The 18,678-nt window shown below is 25.1% G+C and overlaps 1 protein-coding gene across 1 annotated transcript; it reads right to left on the bottom strand.

Moving 5' to 3' along the window:
* Positions 1-112: 112 nt before the first annotated feature.
* Positions 113-18,409, bottom strand: LOC129990348 (endoplasmic reticulum resident protein 44-like). Its single transcript, XM_056098148.1, has 13 exons — positions 18,197-18,409; positions 17,024-17,093; positions 15,349-15,455; positions 14,638-14,683; positions 14,022-14,206; positions 12,756-12,871; positions 10,336-10,405; positions 10,002-10,118; positions 8,203-8,314; positions 6,571-6,712; positions 4,717-4,807; positions 3,839-3,943; positions 113-1,242 (listed from the first exon to the last, which is right to left on the bottom strand). Exons 1-12 carry the CDS (start codon positions 18,254-18,256, stop codon positions 3,854-3,856), a joined length of 1,206 nt encoding a protein of 401 aa, XP_055954123.1. The 5' UTR covers positions 18,257-18,409; the 3' UTR covers positions 113-1,242; positions 3,839-3,853.
* Positions 18,410-18,678: the final 269 nt, after the last annotated feature.

Genomic DNA, 18,678 nt, shown 5'->3' with positions numbered 1-18,678 from the left:
TTAATAATAAGTTTTTAAGAGGTCTCAGATATTATATTGAGTGCTTTTCTTTTTTTCTCTTCAATGCTAAAATTTTCCTACTCACTTTACTATTAAAGAAGATACAAGAACATTTAAAAACAATTGATTCCTGATTATTGAAAAACAGCATGACCCGTTTGTGAATAAATTTACTGTGATCTTTTATAGATCAAATTCTGATGTTGTGTAAAAATTTAATTTGTTACAATGACAATACTTGGATAATTTATTTTATACTAGAATTTACCAATTAGTATCAGGACAAAATTAATAACCTATTTTGAGAAAAGGAAATCTTAAAGAACCAGTTTAAGTAATTTAATAATTAAAAAAACCATTATTGGAATTGAAAATTTATAATTTAAATGTGATAACATGAGAAATACATTTTTAAACATGAAATATGAGATTTTTAAAGTTTGATTTTATGAACTTCAAAAGTTGAAAACTAAATTCTAAAATATATTAGTAACTTTAAATTGAAAAATATAATTGAAGAATAATTATATTTTTCTGGTTTTATTTAAAAAATAAATTTTTCTAACATTATGGATAAAATAAACTATATTTTGATTTTATTATATACAAAATATGTGGCTACAACCATACAAGTGAAAGCAATTAAATCACAGACACCTATTTACAATTATACAATGGCAATCCATGTGTCTAACCCCAAAATCTTACATATTTGTCAAAAAATCAACTTAATGTACATACATAAAATTCATTTTTAAAAAAATACTACCACAATCTTTTTCAAAGAAAAAAAAAATTATACTAAAATATCAAAATAATCTAAGAAAATGACGAAAAAAAATGAAAATTATTTTCTGAATACATTAATATTTAATCAGTTAGATAAAAACAAAGTCCCAAATTGTATAAAATAAATCACAAATATTTTCATTTTATTTGGAAAACCAGTTTTGAATAAATATTTGAATTTCATAAAAATGAGAGTAGAAAGTTGACATGCTCATATTTGCCCAGCAATAAGCTTATAATACTTTACCAACTTTCTGAATCATTATGCTCTTTTTAGTGACTTCATAAAGCAAATGAAAAAAACCTTTCTTTGTATTCTGAACCCATGTTGGTGAAAATGTGTTCAAAAAGGTTGAGAATAGTGAAAAGCCACACCCAAAACCATAGCTTGATCTTTGATGATGCATGAAATTTCTCTTAACAGAGAAGTGCTTGAAAGACTTTGCAGCTTTCCTAGAAAATTAAATAATGTTTTAGATATCAAATTTTATACACATAATGGTCTTTTAAAACTGTATATTCATTCAGAGATGGCCAGCATTTTTGCTGTTTAATTTCCTTCTAATTACTAGATTAAAAAAAAAAAAAAAAAAAAAAAAAAATCCTTGATTTTTTTCTGGAAAAATTAAAAATTTCCAGAAAAATTTCTTTGTAAGTGTTACTTGTTTAGTACTGTTATTTAATTAATATTCTACTATTTAATTAATTAAAATCAATATAGAAAAAAAATAATGCTCAGGAACTGAACAAAAAAATATTTTCATCATTAGATTCCAGTCAAGCATTTTTATAAATATTTTCAAATTTTTGCATACATTTTAATCAACATGTATTAGAGGATTAGTGCTGCTCTAGACAGTTTTCTTTAGAAATGACTGTCACAAACTTACATATGAAAGATGTAATATAAAATCACTCATACATAGAGTACTTAAGAATAAAATACTCCATTTCTTTCAATGAGATCTCTTATGATACGATATTGTATTAAAATAAAGTAACAGTAAAGTTATATTAACTTTTAGCCCATCAATCATAGTAAAAAATTATCTGCATGTTGACAGAATACTTAACCCATTTTTACCATACAAAGAAAAGTGAAAATTTAATTTTTATCGCTAAATTTTTCTTTTTATAGTATAAAAAAATATTTACATAAACATTTTAAAAAAGATGAAATGAATAAATTCTTAACTTTTCATCAGTTTTGTTTAATCTCTATTTTCAGATACAAAAACTCTCTGGCCTGTTGCATACACACCAGGAGGTATGGAGTTTACCAAAATAAATATGAAACGATAGACAAACTAGATATTTACATTTTATTTAACAGTACAGTACCTAATGGAATTGGCACGCATAACAACATAGTATAAATCATGAAATTAAACTAGCTAAAGAAACAAACACACAAATTTTGAATGAAAATAATACACATCAAAATTATATATAAAGCAAAAAATCATCCGGTAGAACAAAAGACAAAGCTTAATAAGGAACTATGGAAATATACTTGTAACTGCATATTATCGCTGTAGAGTAAAATAACCAAAACATGATAGTATCAGGTTCAAACAATCAGCACATTAAATTATATAAGAAAAATGTTATATTTTTTATTCAGTTTTTTTTTTGAGAAAAAATGAGAAATATGTAATTGTATAATATATCGGATAACAAATTTTAATTTGATGTGTTGTAGTATTTCAATTTTATAAATATTTTGCTTAATATAATAATAATTTTTAAGATATCCAGAATAAAAAAGATAGGAAAAAATATTTCCATAAATGTTTATATAGTACTTCAAAGATCTCGCACTTAAGCAAAATATTTATTATTTCTGAATATTTGGAGAAAAATTATACATTAAGAAAAAGTAATTGATCACAAAAAAATAAGCACTAATATCCTACTTTCCAATTCAATAAAAATAAATCAAAGTGAAAAACAAATCTTGTGCCAAACTTATTACTTATAATAAATTATAATGCTGGTTAATATTTCACTTCTAGATTACTGTAACTAAATATTATTACCCCCCCCCCTCCATGCTTTCATTTTAGTAATACTTGGTACAATCAAAGAAGAAACCAGCAAGATAGGTCTCCAGAAATCTTGCACACTTCTTAAAAAATATGCAATTCCTTCTCCCATGAATGCCCTAAGTGTTCAGGTTTTTATTTTTAGAATCTCAAACACAAGCATTCTGTGCATTATAGAATAGTAAACAAGACTGAGTAAGCACTTTGGATGCCTTTTTTTAACTGAATAAAATTAAAATTTTATATATAATTACGCCAAATTTTATTTATCTAAATCGTTGCATTTTTTAGTTATTGTAATTTCCATGCAAAAGAATGTACAAACTGACTGACAGCCAATCCTTTGATAGAACTGATTCAAAATCCGATATGGATACTAAAACACTGCACCAAATTTCATTCTCCTAAGTCATTCCCTGATGGATTTGGTTAAAATGAGATATCTATCTTTTCAATGCTAAATTAATTCACCACATTTTATCACACTAACTCTTTACATTTTGTATTTATCACATTTACCTGTACTCAAGACTTTCTGATAACATGTTTGCGTTCAAAATTTAATTGAAATCTACTAATTTAGTATAAAAATCACAGCCCAAATGTCATATGTCAAGTACAAAGGCATAATTCCAAAAACATGTTTTTTGGATTTGGGAGGTTTATGAGAAAGTAAAAATAAACAGTTCATTTTTCATATTTTAAATAAAAGAGGCCCATTAAAACTTAAAAATACAATAAAGCGAGTAAGGTCTTAATTTACCTTATAAACAAATAATGTTATAGTGAAAGAGAATTGTAATAAAAGGGCTCTGAAATTTCTCTGTTTTTTTTTGTTTTCGTTTTTTTATTGTTCTTTATTTAATAAAATTGTATTGTCTGAACCTTTTATTCTTGAATTATTTTGGTTTTCTGGAATTTACAATGTTGATGACATATATATCCAAGACAAAATAATTAAAGTACAAAAGTGAGTTACAACAAATATTTATTTAGAGATTTACCTATTAAATATGATATCACAATTCATCTCTTAGAAGAGTATATCGATTTCTTGATGGAGCAAGTTTCTTGAATGTTGATTCAGGAGGATTTGTGGAAATGACATTCTGAAATAAAATAAATTTTCACTTTAAAAAGTATTAAATGTAATATTTAATAAAATAGAAAAATGAATAAGATTAAAACTAATTAATAAAACACTTGGGTAGCAATATTTCCAAGTGAAACATTAACAACTAGATTTTCAAAGCAATGAACAGTAATATAAGGAAGAGGGGAAAAAAAAAAAAAAACAGACAAGAAGCCGATTTAATATATTTTATTAAGAATGAATTTCAAAAGATAAATTCTTTCGCAAATTATACTAATTAAGTAAATCAAATAACCTATGAACATTTTAGTCTAGTAACTTCAAAACTAAAAAAATCAACAAGACAGTGAAGTATTAAATAAATTTATATGAAATTAATCTTTGAAAAATTATGCAGAAAAATTTTAAGAATGCATTATCAAGATGTCTCTCTCTCGTTTGAGAAATTTAAGAATTAGGAAGACAGCAATTGTATGAAACTTTTCAGAACCTCATTAATGTTGTTAACTACAGTATTTGGAATCTCACTTCACAATTCAAGAAGCCGATCTCAGCATTAATTTCAGATTTAACAAATGCTTTTGAATACTACAATGTGATTTTCAAAGTTGAATTGATGAAAGATAGTTGTATACAACTACTAGCTTTACGGCTAACATCTCTCAATCATTAATAATTTAGAAATTGGAATGATTAATTTTTATAAATGTTTAGGAAATTAAAATATATTAACTACTAAATAAAATTCCAAAAATTCAGATTCAGAAATAATCAAAAATATTAACTTACATTTGTTACAGGATCAGGGCCATAATGGAACTCCCTATGTAGTTTTCCTGAGAATAGATCTAATACGAATTCTTTCAATTTACCAGGTGTGCTGAAAAGCAAAATTATTATTTACATTTCAATTCCATATTATCAAAATAAATTAGAATAATCCAGTAATATATTATAAAAGATAAATCAAAAACTTCTGCAGAAAACAAGTAGGTTAAAGGGGTGAGGGCACAGAAATTTTTAAAGACTATAAAAAAATTATATGCATCAATATTCAAAATACAATTCTATCTACTCCATAAAACTCTAAAATTTCAAGCACAAATTTATATTGCAAAAATTCTTTTTGCATTAATTTTTAAAACAGAGAGGAGGAGTTATGCGTGGAGTTTTTTAGGAGTTATGCATGAATTATTAATGATTCTATCCACAAGGAATTAATGTTCCACTCTTTATTACTCTTACAGCAAAATCGTATATTTCATGCTAATTTTTTTGTAAAAATATGTATTAACAAATTATATTACAACTCTAAATACAACTTAAACTATGTATAATGAACAAAAACTTAATACAGATGGCAAAATGAATTTTTAAAACATCAAATTCTAAATAATTTTTAACGGACTTTGGCAGGAAATACAGAATATTAATAAATTTTGAAACATCTTTCAGCTTAGTTTAATATAAATTGTAAGGATGTATTAGAAGTCATGTTTGCTTACTTTAAAAAAAAATTATTTCTATTCTATTTACGCAAAACAAGTAATTTTAAGATACTCAGAGTCTATGCTACTTATATAACAGCTTATAATTGTGTACTAGGAAAGTACTAAACATCTTGTGCATGCACATTATGATCCCTCTTTCATAATGGCAAAGATTGATTGCAAGATGCATATACACCAAATAACCAAGGTTCACAAACACTAATTAGTAAACTTCATTTATGGTAGTTTAAATTGTGTACTTGAACAGGGGTGTTTGTGGGACCCCAAAAAATCCCCTGAAACTTTTACGGACTTACTACCGACATTTTGGAGTTTCGAGAAGGGGGGGGGGAAGAAATGAAAAATTACGATTATGAAGTATTGAATGACCTAATTATAAAAGTTCAATTAATTATTTTTTTGCAAAATTAATAACCATTAATTTTGCAAAATTAAGACCTTTGAACCCAGGTCACGTGATCGCACATCTGGTCGAACGAAGTCTCTCCTTTTTTTCTACCGCGCCTACTTGCCGAAAAGAATCCAGAAGAGAATGTCCGAGAACCGGGGGAATGAGTCATAACTCGGAATAAGGAAAGAACAAAAAAGAAGTTTTTTCCCCCTTTTCACGCATTATCACTGCCTTTGGAGAAAGAAAGGAAAAGTTTTCACCACACACACTGACCTTGCGTTTTCTGCTTTCAAAGCAAACAAAATTACCCAGATCAAAATAAATAATTCATTATTATTCCTACTTCCTTTTGAACGACGATCCCCGGAATTTCCGGATATCGAAGTTCAAAATCCCCGGAATTCCGGGGTTTCCCCGGAGCACAAACACCCCTGACTTGAATTGAACAAAAGTTACAGGTTAGTATTATGAGGTGGATGCAATAGAGTAGCAAACTTTTAGCACCTGATCACAACTATAGAAGACTGACAACAGAAATGGAACATACTTCAAGAGAGCTTTTTTAATGGTCATGAAATAAAATCATTGATTTTCTCTTTCAAAGGCAATTTCGTATTTAATAGTGTTTAATGGTAAAATGACATTTTAAAATCAAATTACTTTTGAAATACTTTGTTCAAAATTAAACCTCTGCAGAAATACATATGAAAAAGATTATTATTTGGAAAGATATATACATACTTTATATCATTATAATTAGGAAACAGGTACATGTGACGGAAACTGTCTATTGCTATCAGAGGTAAATCAGCTGCCGTTTTTCCCAAGTGATGCAGAGGATGAGCAAACTTCAAACCATCAGCAATTAGAAAATTGACAAGAGCTAAAAAAAAAAAAAAAAAGCATAAACAGACAACTAATAACATTAATTCACTAATAAAACTAATTTTTCACAGAAATACATGAAAAATTCAAACATTACAAATTTATATTTCTACTAACAAAACTCAAAATTTTTCCTGCTGCACTTTTATATTGTGATAAACATTAGTGTAAATTTTACTGCTATATTCATTCAGGCAAAGAATAAATGCTTTTCCCTAAATTTAGATTAAATACGAGAATTATTTTTCAAATTACAATAATTGAAGGAAGATTGTGTTAACCAAATAGAAAATATATGTTTTAGGCAAAATACAAAAATGTACAGTAGCAAATTATGCCGTTTTTATAGATTATTTATTTTTTAACTTATTTATTATTGTAACTAAAGCAATACTATAGAAAAACATGCAAACAACAATTTAAAAGAAAAGATATAGACAGACATTTCATCTGCTTTCTATCAAAATAGATCTTACTTATGCCTATAAAATCTAAAGAATTAAGTTACAGTTGAAGAAAAAGATTTTATTTAGAGTTAATCAAGCATAATTATATTATCTAAATATTATTATCAACATATGTCTTTATAATAACTTGGATGTGGAAGTAGGTATTCTGTAATAGTTTTAGGATTTTGAAAAATTTAATTTATATTCAAAATTACATTACATTTTGTATTATAATTTTGTTAATAGAATTTGCATTATACAAATGTTATTAATAAAATACTCAGAGAACAGAGATAATTTTCAATAGTTTTTAAATAATAATAAATGGTTTTATAGTTTGATTTTCCAACTGAACAAATATTCCAGAGGGGAATATGACATAGCAAGTACTCCATTCATTTTATATTTTATTTTAATAATGGCGAATAAAGATTCAAACATTTAAAGAATTAAAAAAAACTTATAAAATCAAACAGAAAGCAAAATTCTTTTCTCTTAAAATAGAATAACCTTAATTAAGTAGAAGAGTTATTTCAATTTTATTGCATATATTTTTGAAAGTTATTTTATTGTTAATTTTTTTAAAGGACCACTAATCATTTTTTCATAAAAAAATTAATATAAATAGGGTTTGCTTCATCTATTTTCAAGTACAACTGACTTTTTAACATATAATTTCATAACATATTGCATGCATATCTAAAATTTATTAAATGCTTTACAACAATGAAATTACCCCCCCCATCCCTCAAATAGAAATTTTACTACTCTTCTGCATAACAAGTAAGCAAAGATGAGAGAAAAAAAAAATGAATTAAAAAAAATTGCAAGCACCGAGTTTATTTTCACTCCTCAATGTATTTTGGTTTTAACTTAAAAAATTATCACAGGCCTTGCATTGAGATCAATATTATATTGAAAAATTAAGATTCTATATATTGTGAATACTTCTTGGAAAATTTTTGTTAGTGCATTACTTTTTACAAATCTTCAAATCATTTTTAATGTGAAAGTCTTAAATAAATAACATAATTCTTACTTCTGTCATCAAGTAATTGGGTTTGAACAGCATTTGTAAATATTTTTGGACTTTCAGTATCATCAGGATGATGAAATAGAATCAAAAATGGCAATCCTTCTTCTGTAAGTTCCTATGAATATAATAATAATTTTAACTAATATACATTAACTTTGGATCTTATTATTATGCACACATTAGGAGATTTTAGCCACAATATTGGACTGGAAATTTCATAGAATGAATGCTTTTCCCTCTTCTTTATGTTTTGATTTTTTTTTTTTTAAATAATGGTTGATTTTCATAATTAACTTACAACTACAAGCCATACATGTAAAATAGATTATTGTATATTTGCTGCAGATAACTGAATTCTTAACATGGGAATATATTAGAAAAAAAAATGAAAGAAAGGAATTTGAAATTATTACAAAATATGCTCCATACTTGTAGTTCCAACTTATAATCAGCTAATATAATTCATCCTAGGTTACTATTTAAATTTATTATAAATCTGATTCTAATGAATAAAGTTCACAAAATCTGTCGGCTATTTCAGCTACCAGACATGGTCTCATTAACTTGACTTTGCCGATAATTTAAATTATGCAAACTATCTAAATTACTTTGCTTTATATTTTCCTCACTCTCTCTCTTTTTTCAGTTAACATGATTACTCTTTATGCGCACTCATAATTTTTTAGACTTCCTACTTTCCTTCTGTTACTTAATTGTAATGCAGCTATCTCCAAAAAAATAGTGTTCAGAGATTTAAAAGCCCTTGAAGTCAAGAATTCTGCCAACCCTACCACACATCAGCAGAGAAAAGATATTATGTAACAGGGAGGGAATATTAAATTTAATAAGGGGGTATACACTCTGCTTGCTCTGCTCACCAACCTCCAGAAATCTTGTTATGATTCATTTGAGATCAATACACGATTCCAATTTGCTTCGCTCACTCATCATATAATTATGCAGTTCTGCTAATAATAAGAAAATATAAACAGATTCATTACTAATATTATTTTTCCATCAATTACTTAAAGTAAATTCGATATCTAAAATTAAATTTTTAGTAGCTGAAAGATATAGGTAAATATTACAAATTCTATATATAGAAAACTATAGAAACAGTTTTCTATATCTATTATATAGAAAACTATGTAATTCTATATTTTAAAAAAGAATTAAATTTACTTTTCCCCCCTGTTTTAATAAGATGTATTTCATCAAAATTGTTTGATATAATGTTTATTAAATTAAAGATAGAGTATTTATAAGATTATTTAAGTCACATCAATCAACACTTATGAACTAATATCACAAAAAAGATACCATATTATTTTTATGTTAAATTATACTTGATCAAAAATGATAGAGCATTTTTGTTAGGTTAATTGGCAATATTCCTGTATAAAAATTTCTCTGTTCAAAAAAATATGTCATTCCCTTATTTTGTTCATTCTGACTGGATCTTCTAATGAATTATTTAAACTTTCGGTTACATTAACTTTTAATTTATAATAAAAACTGCTCAGCTTAAATTGATTTTTTTTTTTTTTTTTTGCACAATCCAACTCCAAAAAAATGCTATTGTCTTAGACTTAGTAAACAATCCAATGTGTGAGCTGTTGCCAATTGATGATTAACAAGTGTTTTACATAGAAAGATAGCTACATGGTTCTGTTTCTTCACAGAACTTTTCAAAACAAATCCTAAAAAGAAAACAATTCCCCCCCCCCAACTTCTTAATGAATATCTATTTATTCTGCTTGTAAATGTATTAAAAGTATGATTTAAAAAAAAAAAAAACTTACCTCAGCATTTTCAAAAGTTATTTCTCTCACCAGTGGAATGCAACGGTTGGTTGTCCATGCACTTAATTCATCATAGCTCAGCAATGCTCCGATATATTCTTCATCATTTATTCCAATCTGCATTTGATAATGCATACTGAATTAGATAGTTATGCAAACTCAAAACTCTAACTTATTGTATTAAAAGATTGCAAATAAGTATAAATATGCTGTATATATTTATATTAGAATTAAAGACTTTAAATATTGAAAGATTGTAATATTTAAAAAACGCAATCAATTAATGAAAAATTAGTTATAAATTAATTTTTTAAAATATAGTTATGCAACTCACCTTAGATTTTGATGGATTAAATATTATTTTTGCTTTCTGCTCAGGAAGTAATGATGATTCACCTAGTGGTCTGATAAATAATTGAATAAATGAATATTATTTGTTAAGTACCATTAAATAATCAAGTACCATTAAGAAGAAATGGATAATTTCAAACTTTTCTTTCAATATACTTAATACAAATAATATAAAAAATAATTATGGTTTATAGAAGGGCCAGCTGAATAAAAAATTTCATAATTGAGGTGGTAAAAAATGGCCTTTTTTGTTATTAACATTTAGGTTCAAAACAACAGTAGCATTTGAAAATACATGCGTAAAGAACAATTTCCTAAAATTCCGAGAAAGTTGTAAAAGAAAAGCAGAATGGCCTATCAAGAGGAAGGTAAGTTTAGATAAAACTGATGCCAAAAGAAGGGGGAGGAATTAAGACAAAAATTTAAAAGAAAATTTGAGGAAAAAGTGCACATTTTACACTATAGTAAATCAATATATGTTGGAGGATTTGAGTAATGATTGTATTGAATTAATTTAGACTGAAATAGAATACAATTTTCTGTTGCTAGTTGTATTCTTATTGAATATGCATATTTTTCAATATGGGAAAACAGAAAATTCTTTTACAAAAACTTGGTCCAACTGTAATGACATCCAGTTAAACCCAGAATAAAAAAAGTTTCCTTAAAATTATTCAGATAAAATATTTTTCAAAATCAGGTTTTGATTACAAAAGTTCATATACTTTAAGAGATCATTTTCTCCAGACAGAAAGATGTTTAATATTCGGATAGTTCAACATTAACGAAACAAAATATAATCAAGTAATAACCACATTTATACTATGATACAAAATTAAAATTAGAAAAATAATTCCAACTTAAAAGAAACTCTGTAAAAAAGAAATTGCTGAAAATTATACCTCATTAAAGAGGAGTAAAAATGTAATCAACAATAAAATTTTGAACAGTTAATATTAAATGATTATAACATGAATTTTCACACTATTTCTATGATTGAGAAATTTTTGTTAAATGAATGATTAAGGACATCATAAACCTGATAGCAATGATTAACATTATGTGCTTGATAATAGCAAAATTACACTTTCCTGTCCACTCATCCAAATCCTACAAATAAATTATTAATCAATAAAATTGGTAATTTTGTATGCACTTAGGTATGGAAGATTCATTTCATGCTATTTTGATCAATTTATAAATGTATTGATTAAAATAGTATGTAATCTGTAAAAATTACATATTATTTTGTAACAATCATTACTGATTATTATAAAACATTTGTAACTATTAGTATTGATTGTTATAAATGTATTACATATAAAATAGATAATTATCAATTATTTATAAAGATTTTAATATTTCAACATAAACACATCTTTACCCTAATATTTTATAATTTATAAAATTAGCTTACATATTTATTTATTTGACAATTAGGCTAATGAAATTTCTGAATCAACTTGCCTGCCCTCCCCCCTTTTCTTTCAACTTAATTACCCTAGGCAGTTGTCTTATTAGAAATTTGCCACTGTATACATATTCTGCATTATATGACTGCTTACTTACACCAAGATTTTTTTTTTTAAATATGAAATTTAGTGAAAAAATATTATGCTGATAGATCTTGTCTAGAAAATTGCATGTATATTAATTCTCGTACATACAAAATTGTAAGTCATGGAGTATCAAGATATTTCCTTAAAATTTCAAAATAACTACTTAATGAATATTTTTGATGCCAGAGAAATTATTTTAAAAAGTTAAGAAAATCAATTCTTAAACCTACTTTTCAAAAATACTGTTAGTGGCAGCAATTCTTCAGGCATTAGGGTAAAAGCAAGAATCCAACTGCCTATAATTAGTATAATACATTTGATAGCCTAAATCATGTAAGTAAAATGAGCTAAAATGCTTTTTTTAACCACTAAACAATTCTTTCTGTTATTTAATTCTATATTTCTGCTTTATATATAGTTTCAATTTGAAAATACCCACAGGACATTTGAGACACTTTTGGATACTTTAAGAAAAACTTTTCCTTAAAAAGTGGTAGTTTTTAAGAATGACTAAAATTTATCTTATAAGCTTAAAACATCTTAATTCAATACATGTATAAAGTACAAGCTAACCAATTCAGTAGTTAATGATGCAATAATTAATGGCAACATTATTTATATTAGTTTCCATACTTTTAATATGGTATGGCACAATATATTTTGTAATACAAAAATATTTTAATTAAATTTTCATAATTTAGAATCATGATTACTAGTTTTAATATGCGATCATAATTTAAAAAGTGTTTTCTTTAAACAAATTTATTTCATCAAAAATACAGGAGATGGCTGTAGCAAAGAATCCATGGAAAAAAAATGCAGAAATTTTGACAATCAAACATACCCTTTAACAATAAAGAACTGACAATCATCTCTTAAATCCATAGCTACTTTCAAGAAAACTTCATATACTGGGGAGGTTTTATCAGGAGTGTATATAACAACTTTTCTTTTATTTACCTGAAAAATAAAATATGCTTTAAATTGTAGGAAATAAAATCCAATATGGAATTTAAGAATAATGTTTCAAATATGATCAAAAATATTCTAAAATTGTAGCATCTACAGGTGAATTGATTAATACATAAATAAATTTTTTTTTTTAAAAAAATTGTTAACTACAAAAATTTTAATTATTGACAGATTTTTATACCAAGTTTACTCAAAAATCCTATGATACTATTTTAAGGTTTTGTATTCATTGCTATTAATACAACTGGATGAGATTATAAACACATTTAATTGCCACTTAAAATTTTTAATTATATTCTGTATCATTCTTTAAAAATTATTAATAATTTTTAAAGGAATAGTCTTAATCATATAAATCAGTTGACAGAAATGAGTTTTTCTAGGTATTAGATAATATAAATTTTTCAATACCATCAAATGTTGCAGGCAATGATAGGATTTTGTATATTATAATATATGTCCATATTATATATGTTTTTATTTATAAAAGTTTCACATTTAAATACATATTATTGTATTTTAAGAATATATTCACATGCATGCTGGTAGTTCATTGAATGCTAATATTAAACACCTTTAGTTTTTTACATCTGCGGTCCACAAAATATCTTTGTTTGTAAGTAATTAAAAACAATGAATCATTTGATCAAAAACAATGAAGCATAAAGAAGGTCTTAGGAATTTTTCATGAAAAATAATTTCTTGTGAGTAAAGGAAATATTTTCATCTGATGCACCAACAGGTATATCAGTTAGTATGATATATTTATGACAGATTGTAAACAACAAGCAACTAAATGTAAACCAGTAACTATTTTTGGCCCTCTTCACCAACTTTTCTGATTTAAAGAAATATTTGTTGACAATTTTTCAAAATAATCAAATCATTTATAAATTTTATCCATGTGATCCTTTACACACGCTGAAAACCTCCAATGGGTTTTTTCAAACTCTAGAGCATATCTAGTTAGTACTAAATTTATACATACCATGCATATTTTTATTGCCATCAAAAAATGGAATGCAAGAAGAATTATATGAAAATTTCCTAATATTATGACTTAAATCCGAAGAAATACTTAAATACAAGATTGGTATTACAATATTTCTGCTTCTAAAAAAATATATATAGTACTTACATCAATTTTTTGTATATCTTCATCTGTTATTAATTCCTTCACTGGATCTTTCATCAAGTCCCTCACATGATCTACTAAAGCTTCTAATGACCTCTGTCCTCTGTATTCTCTTTTCATAAGCTTTCCATTCCTAATCAATTTTAAAGTTGGATACTTGTTGATTTTAAACCTTTGAGCTAAATTTGCTGTTGAATAAAAAACATAAAACAGTCTATAAAAACTATTTTATATCTTTTTTAGATACTATAGTTAAAAAGTATTTTTTTATTAATAATTTTCAGAAAAATTTGCTTTTTTATTTAATGGATTTTTTTCTACTGACTACTTTTTAATATATCTCTCATTTTTATTAATGATTAAAAGCAGTATTTTATTTAACAGTCTATGCAATAAAAATATTCAACTTTTTAATTATATATATATATATATATATATATATATATATATATATATATATATATATATATAGTAAAATTTAAATACAAAACAAATCACAAAAGTTCCCAATAAGAAATAAAAACAGTTTTCAATGAAATTTTGCAATATAAATAATTTATTCGTTGAATAAACTTTGAAAGGAAAATTGAACTAAAAAGAAATTGATAAATTTACTTACTTTCTGCTACTGAATCAATTTTGCCAAACAAAACTTTTCCACTTGGCTAGGGCATATATAAAAAAAAGAAACATAATTAAAGTTGCATTTGAACAGCGCTAATGTTCAACAAAATAACACATTTACAACAAACATTTTTCTCATATCATTAAAAAAATATAAAATTAAGTATTTAGCCAAATTACTAAAATGAGAAATAATTGTTCTTTGTATTTTTTTTTATTTACTTCAAGCAAACACTGTCAATTTCTTTGTGTTAACTGTTAAAAATATTCTTCCAAGATAACTTGCTAGAATGTACTCATTTAAAGTCATTATTTAACAAACTACAAATTTACTATTTTTTGATCATTTTAAGATCTTTATCAGACAAATTAAAGTGCCAATACATTATCATTGTAGTCTAGAAATGGAAAATATGAAAAGTTTATTGCACATTTTGTATTTAAAGTATTAGAGAAAAATACCAGGCAAGACAACAACTACACAAATAACAAAATTCATTTTTCTTGTTCAAGATGCTAGTCTATTTGATTAAATAGTCCATATAAGCCAAAATGTTTTATCAGCACAATGAAATTTAATTTATTAATCAGACCTTCAGAACTTGTTAAAATTCTATAAATGAAAAGGTTAAAAATATCCAAAACTTATTAACAAAAATTTGAATCAAAACAAAACTACAAAAGTAATTTGAAATATCATACTCACATATTCTTTAGCAATTGTTTCTGCAGCTTCATCAAAAATTGGACCTAATATTTGACTAAATCTACACCAGTCAGCATAAAAATTAAGGAACACTAAGTCATTATTTGCTGAAAAATAAAAGCCCTTCAGAAATTAGAGAATCAAAATGAATAAAAAAAGTATTAAAAGCTGCACAACAATGAAATAATGCAGGGAAATTAATAGTATTAATATCAGTAATACAATCTAATCAGTAATCCTAATCTAATTATATAATAAATAATTTTTAATGTAAGTAAATTGAATTATGAGCAACCAATATAATGACAGAGAAAAATGCTGAAATAAAAATTTACTTCCAGAATTCCATTTCTTTATAATTTCTTAAATGTATACTTCAAGAGACAGACTTTATAAGAGACTTCTTTATTTTTATTTATTTAGAGTAAAATTTATTTAAACAATTTCGTTACCTCCAAAGTATTATAAATCGAGTCCTATTTATTAGGAAATCATTTTCCAATTTATTAAGAAATCTCTCTATTCTATTCATATTTTTTTTTTATGAAAGATTTGTTTTCCATAAAAGGATTAAAGTAAGAATGTTCCAGGTGTCCTGATCTTAAATGTATTAATCAAATGAAAAGATGTATATGTACACACACATGTATATAGAAAATTTATAATATATATATGTAATGAATTTCGATTGCAGTAGAATGCAAGTTCAAAACAGTGAAGAGACTTGGTATTTTTAATTACGTTTTATTCTATTCCGAGTGGCAGGCATGGTTATATACAAAATGCAGCGCGGCACACACAGAATTAAGAAAAGGGAAAAAAGGGGCCAAACAGATGATCACTAGCCTTATATAACATTGGATTTTTGGCCAGGCGCCAATTCAATACACGTGTGGCCTTTGACACCTTTTGAAGGGTAAAAGTATCACTTTCATTTGATACGTAGTACTGATGGCGCATTATTTTTACAAAGGGATTAATTAAACCGAAAGAGGAATTGGATCACAAAATAAGAGAATATTTTAGAATGAAGTTACTATCGGGTAAATTAAGATAAAATCTTGGAAATTAATTTGGATTAAATTAAGAGTTTAAAATATCATTACATATATATATTGAATATAGTTGCCATATAATTATGGCGCATATCTCACTGTCTGCTTAACATACGTTTTACATATAGTAGACTAAAAGTATAAATTAGGTTAAGATATTTTCTGAAAGTCTTAAATAAATATAGTTAACTGGAGATATAAATTAACCATGCAACATATCAAAGCATGCAAGTTGTGTAAAAAGTAAAATGGCACATAACTTAATCGCAAACATTTGTAGAAAATACATTCAATGACAACTGATATTTACAGATTTTAAATTAGTCAATATTAAATTATTACTCATTGTCATTTTAATAACTCATTATGTTGAATATACTAATGCATAAGCTGGAAATTCTTAACTAATAGATCAATATAAATACAATAAGAAATTTAAGTTAAATGATTATTAAGATATACTGCAGTTTTAATAAAATTAAATATATAAAATCCATATATGTTTTAATATCCATATAAAATCTATATATAAAATCCATATATGTTTTAAATGAAAATATTTTTTCAACTAAAGATAAACACTATCCTTGATAGGTAAATAAGTTGCAATCAAAACTTACCAACATGCTGGTCAAAATTACTTTCTGTTAAAGCGACTGCTTTAGCATCCGACACTTGAAAATATGATATCTGCAATAAGCATTAATAAATTTTATTTACATCTGTTATTTTTTTTTTTTTTTTTTTTTTTTTGTAATTTTATGAAGTTATATCTGAAAGGCACTGATAATATCACAGAAGAAAATAGTTTCAAAATGCTTAAAATTATACACTGACAGAAAAAAAAAAAAAAAAAAAGAGTGAATGAATATTTTTTGTACTAAAACTGAAATTAATCAATTATAGAAACACAATTTACTTTCTTAATTAGACTATGGAATACTTTTTTATGGAGCTTTAAGTTCTCAAGTATAAAAAAATAATTAGGACAAGGGATTAACAGTTCTATTATGAAAAAGGTAGCATAATAGTTCTATTACAACACATCAGAATCAAAGATTATTCACATGAAAATCATAAACAGTATTCAGATGATATTATCATAATAACTAATCATAATTTTATAAGCCTTAAATGAATAACCAATAACAAATAAATTCCCATAAAGCTTATTAGAATTAAAAATATTAATACAGATCAGATATTAATCTCAATTACCACTATATAAAAATAATTTTTATTTGTCCGTAATTATCTCTTTTTTAATAATCTGAAGCAATTAAATTATAAAATATAATTGTTTTAAATCTGAAGCATATTATAAAATATGAAGCACACAATGTAATCAAATGAATACAGAAAAATAAACTTAATATGAATAAAGTAATCAAATCCTGTACAAAATAAAATGACACAATTGTAGATTTTTAGCAAAATAAACATTGATTCGTTTAAGATTTTATCGTGGAATGATAAGGAATAATAATTATGGAAATTTTAATGATTTAAAAATTAAATCACACGAAATAAAAAGTTTTGTAAAAAAATGAAATTGAAGTAACTTGAACATATTTTTAATAAAATCGGATTTTAAAAGAATTCAAAATCTTGAAAAATGCCGGTAAAATAAAGAAAAAAATTGTATATGGCAATAATGGAATAATCAAGATAAAGAAAAATTATTTTTCTATTTCAACTGAATTCTCCAAAAAGTTTTGAAATACATCCCTCATATGTTATGAGTTTCTTTTTTTTAGCTGTCATTTCGATGTACTAATGAGAGGCCTACTTACCAAATACAGTAAACTTTTCACTAAAACAAAAGGAGTAATAGAATTCATTTCTAAGAGCATGATATTTAAATTTTAAACAAGTTATAAAAGTTTAGAACGCAATTCCGACATATTAACTCAAAAGTAACTCAGAAACGTGTAAGCGGCAGAAACCGACTCTTCCTTAGACTCCAAAACCACACGTAAATTTTAGTCTACAACTTGTAGCCAAAATTTTTTCTTAAAAATGAAAACAAAACAAATATAAAACTTTTGATTTATAAAAGAAAGTTTTGGAAACTGTGAAAATATAACTTAAAAATGTTCTTCTTTGGTACAAAACGAAAAAGAAATTAAATTGATTGAATATGTCAAATAAAAAAAAATATTTCTAAATTCTTTTTTTTTCCCCCTTGCTATGTTAGTTTTGATGTAAAAAAATTGATAAAAAATATGAATAAAGGCTTTGCTTAAAAATTTATGTCCATTTTTTCATAACATAA

Source organism: Argiope bruennichi, chromosome 2 (assembly GCF_947563725.1).
Source record: "Argiope bruennichi chromosome 2, qqArgBrue1.1, whole genome shotgun sequence".
Classification (NCBI taxonomy): domain Eukaryota; kingdom Metazoa; phylum Arthropoda; class Arachnida; order Araneae; family Araneidae; genus Argiope; species Argiope bruennichi.
The sequence above is the reverse complement of the archived record's forward strand: the minus strand, read 5'-3'. Positions and strand labels throughout refer to the sequence as shown.

Bases quoted from the DNA above. Each gene is read 5' to 3' on its own strand.
- LOC129990348 (XM_056098148.1), bottom strand. From the start codon at position 18,256: ATGCTCTTAGAAATGAATTCTATTACTCCTTTTGTTTTAGTGAAAAGT. The intron at 14,684-15,348 runs GTGAGTATGATA...TATATGCCCTAG, and splicing joins AAACAATTGCTAAAGAATAT to CCAAGTGGAAAAGTTTTGTT. The intron at 4,808-6,570 runs GTATGTATATAT...TTTGCTTTTCAG, and splicing joins CCTAATTATAATGATATAAA to CACACCTGGTAAATTGAAAG.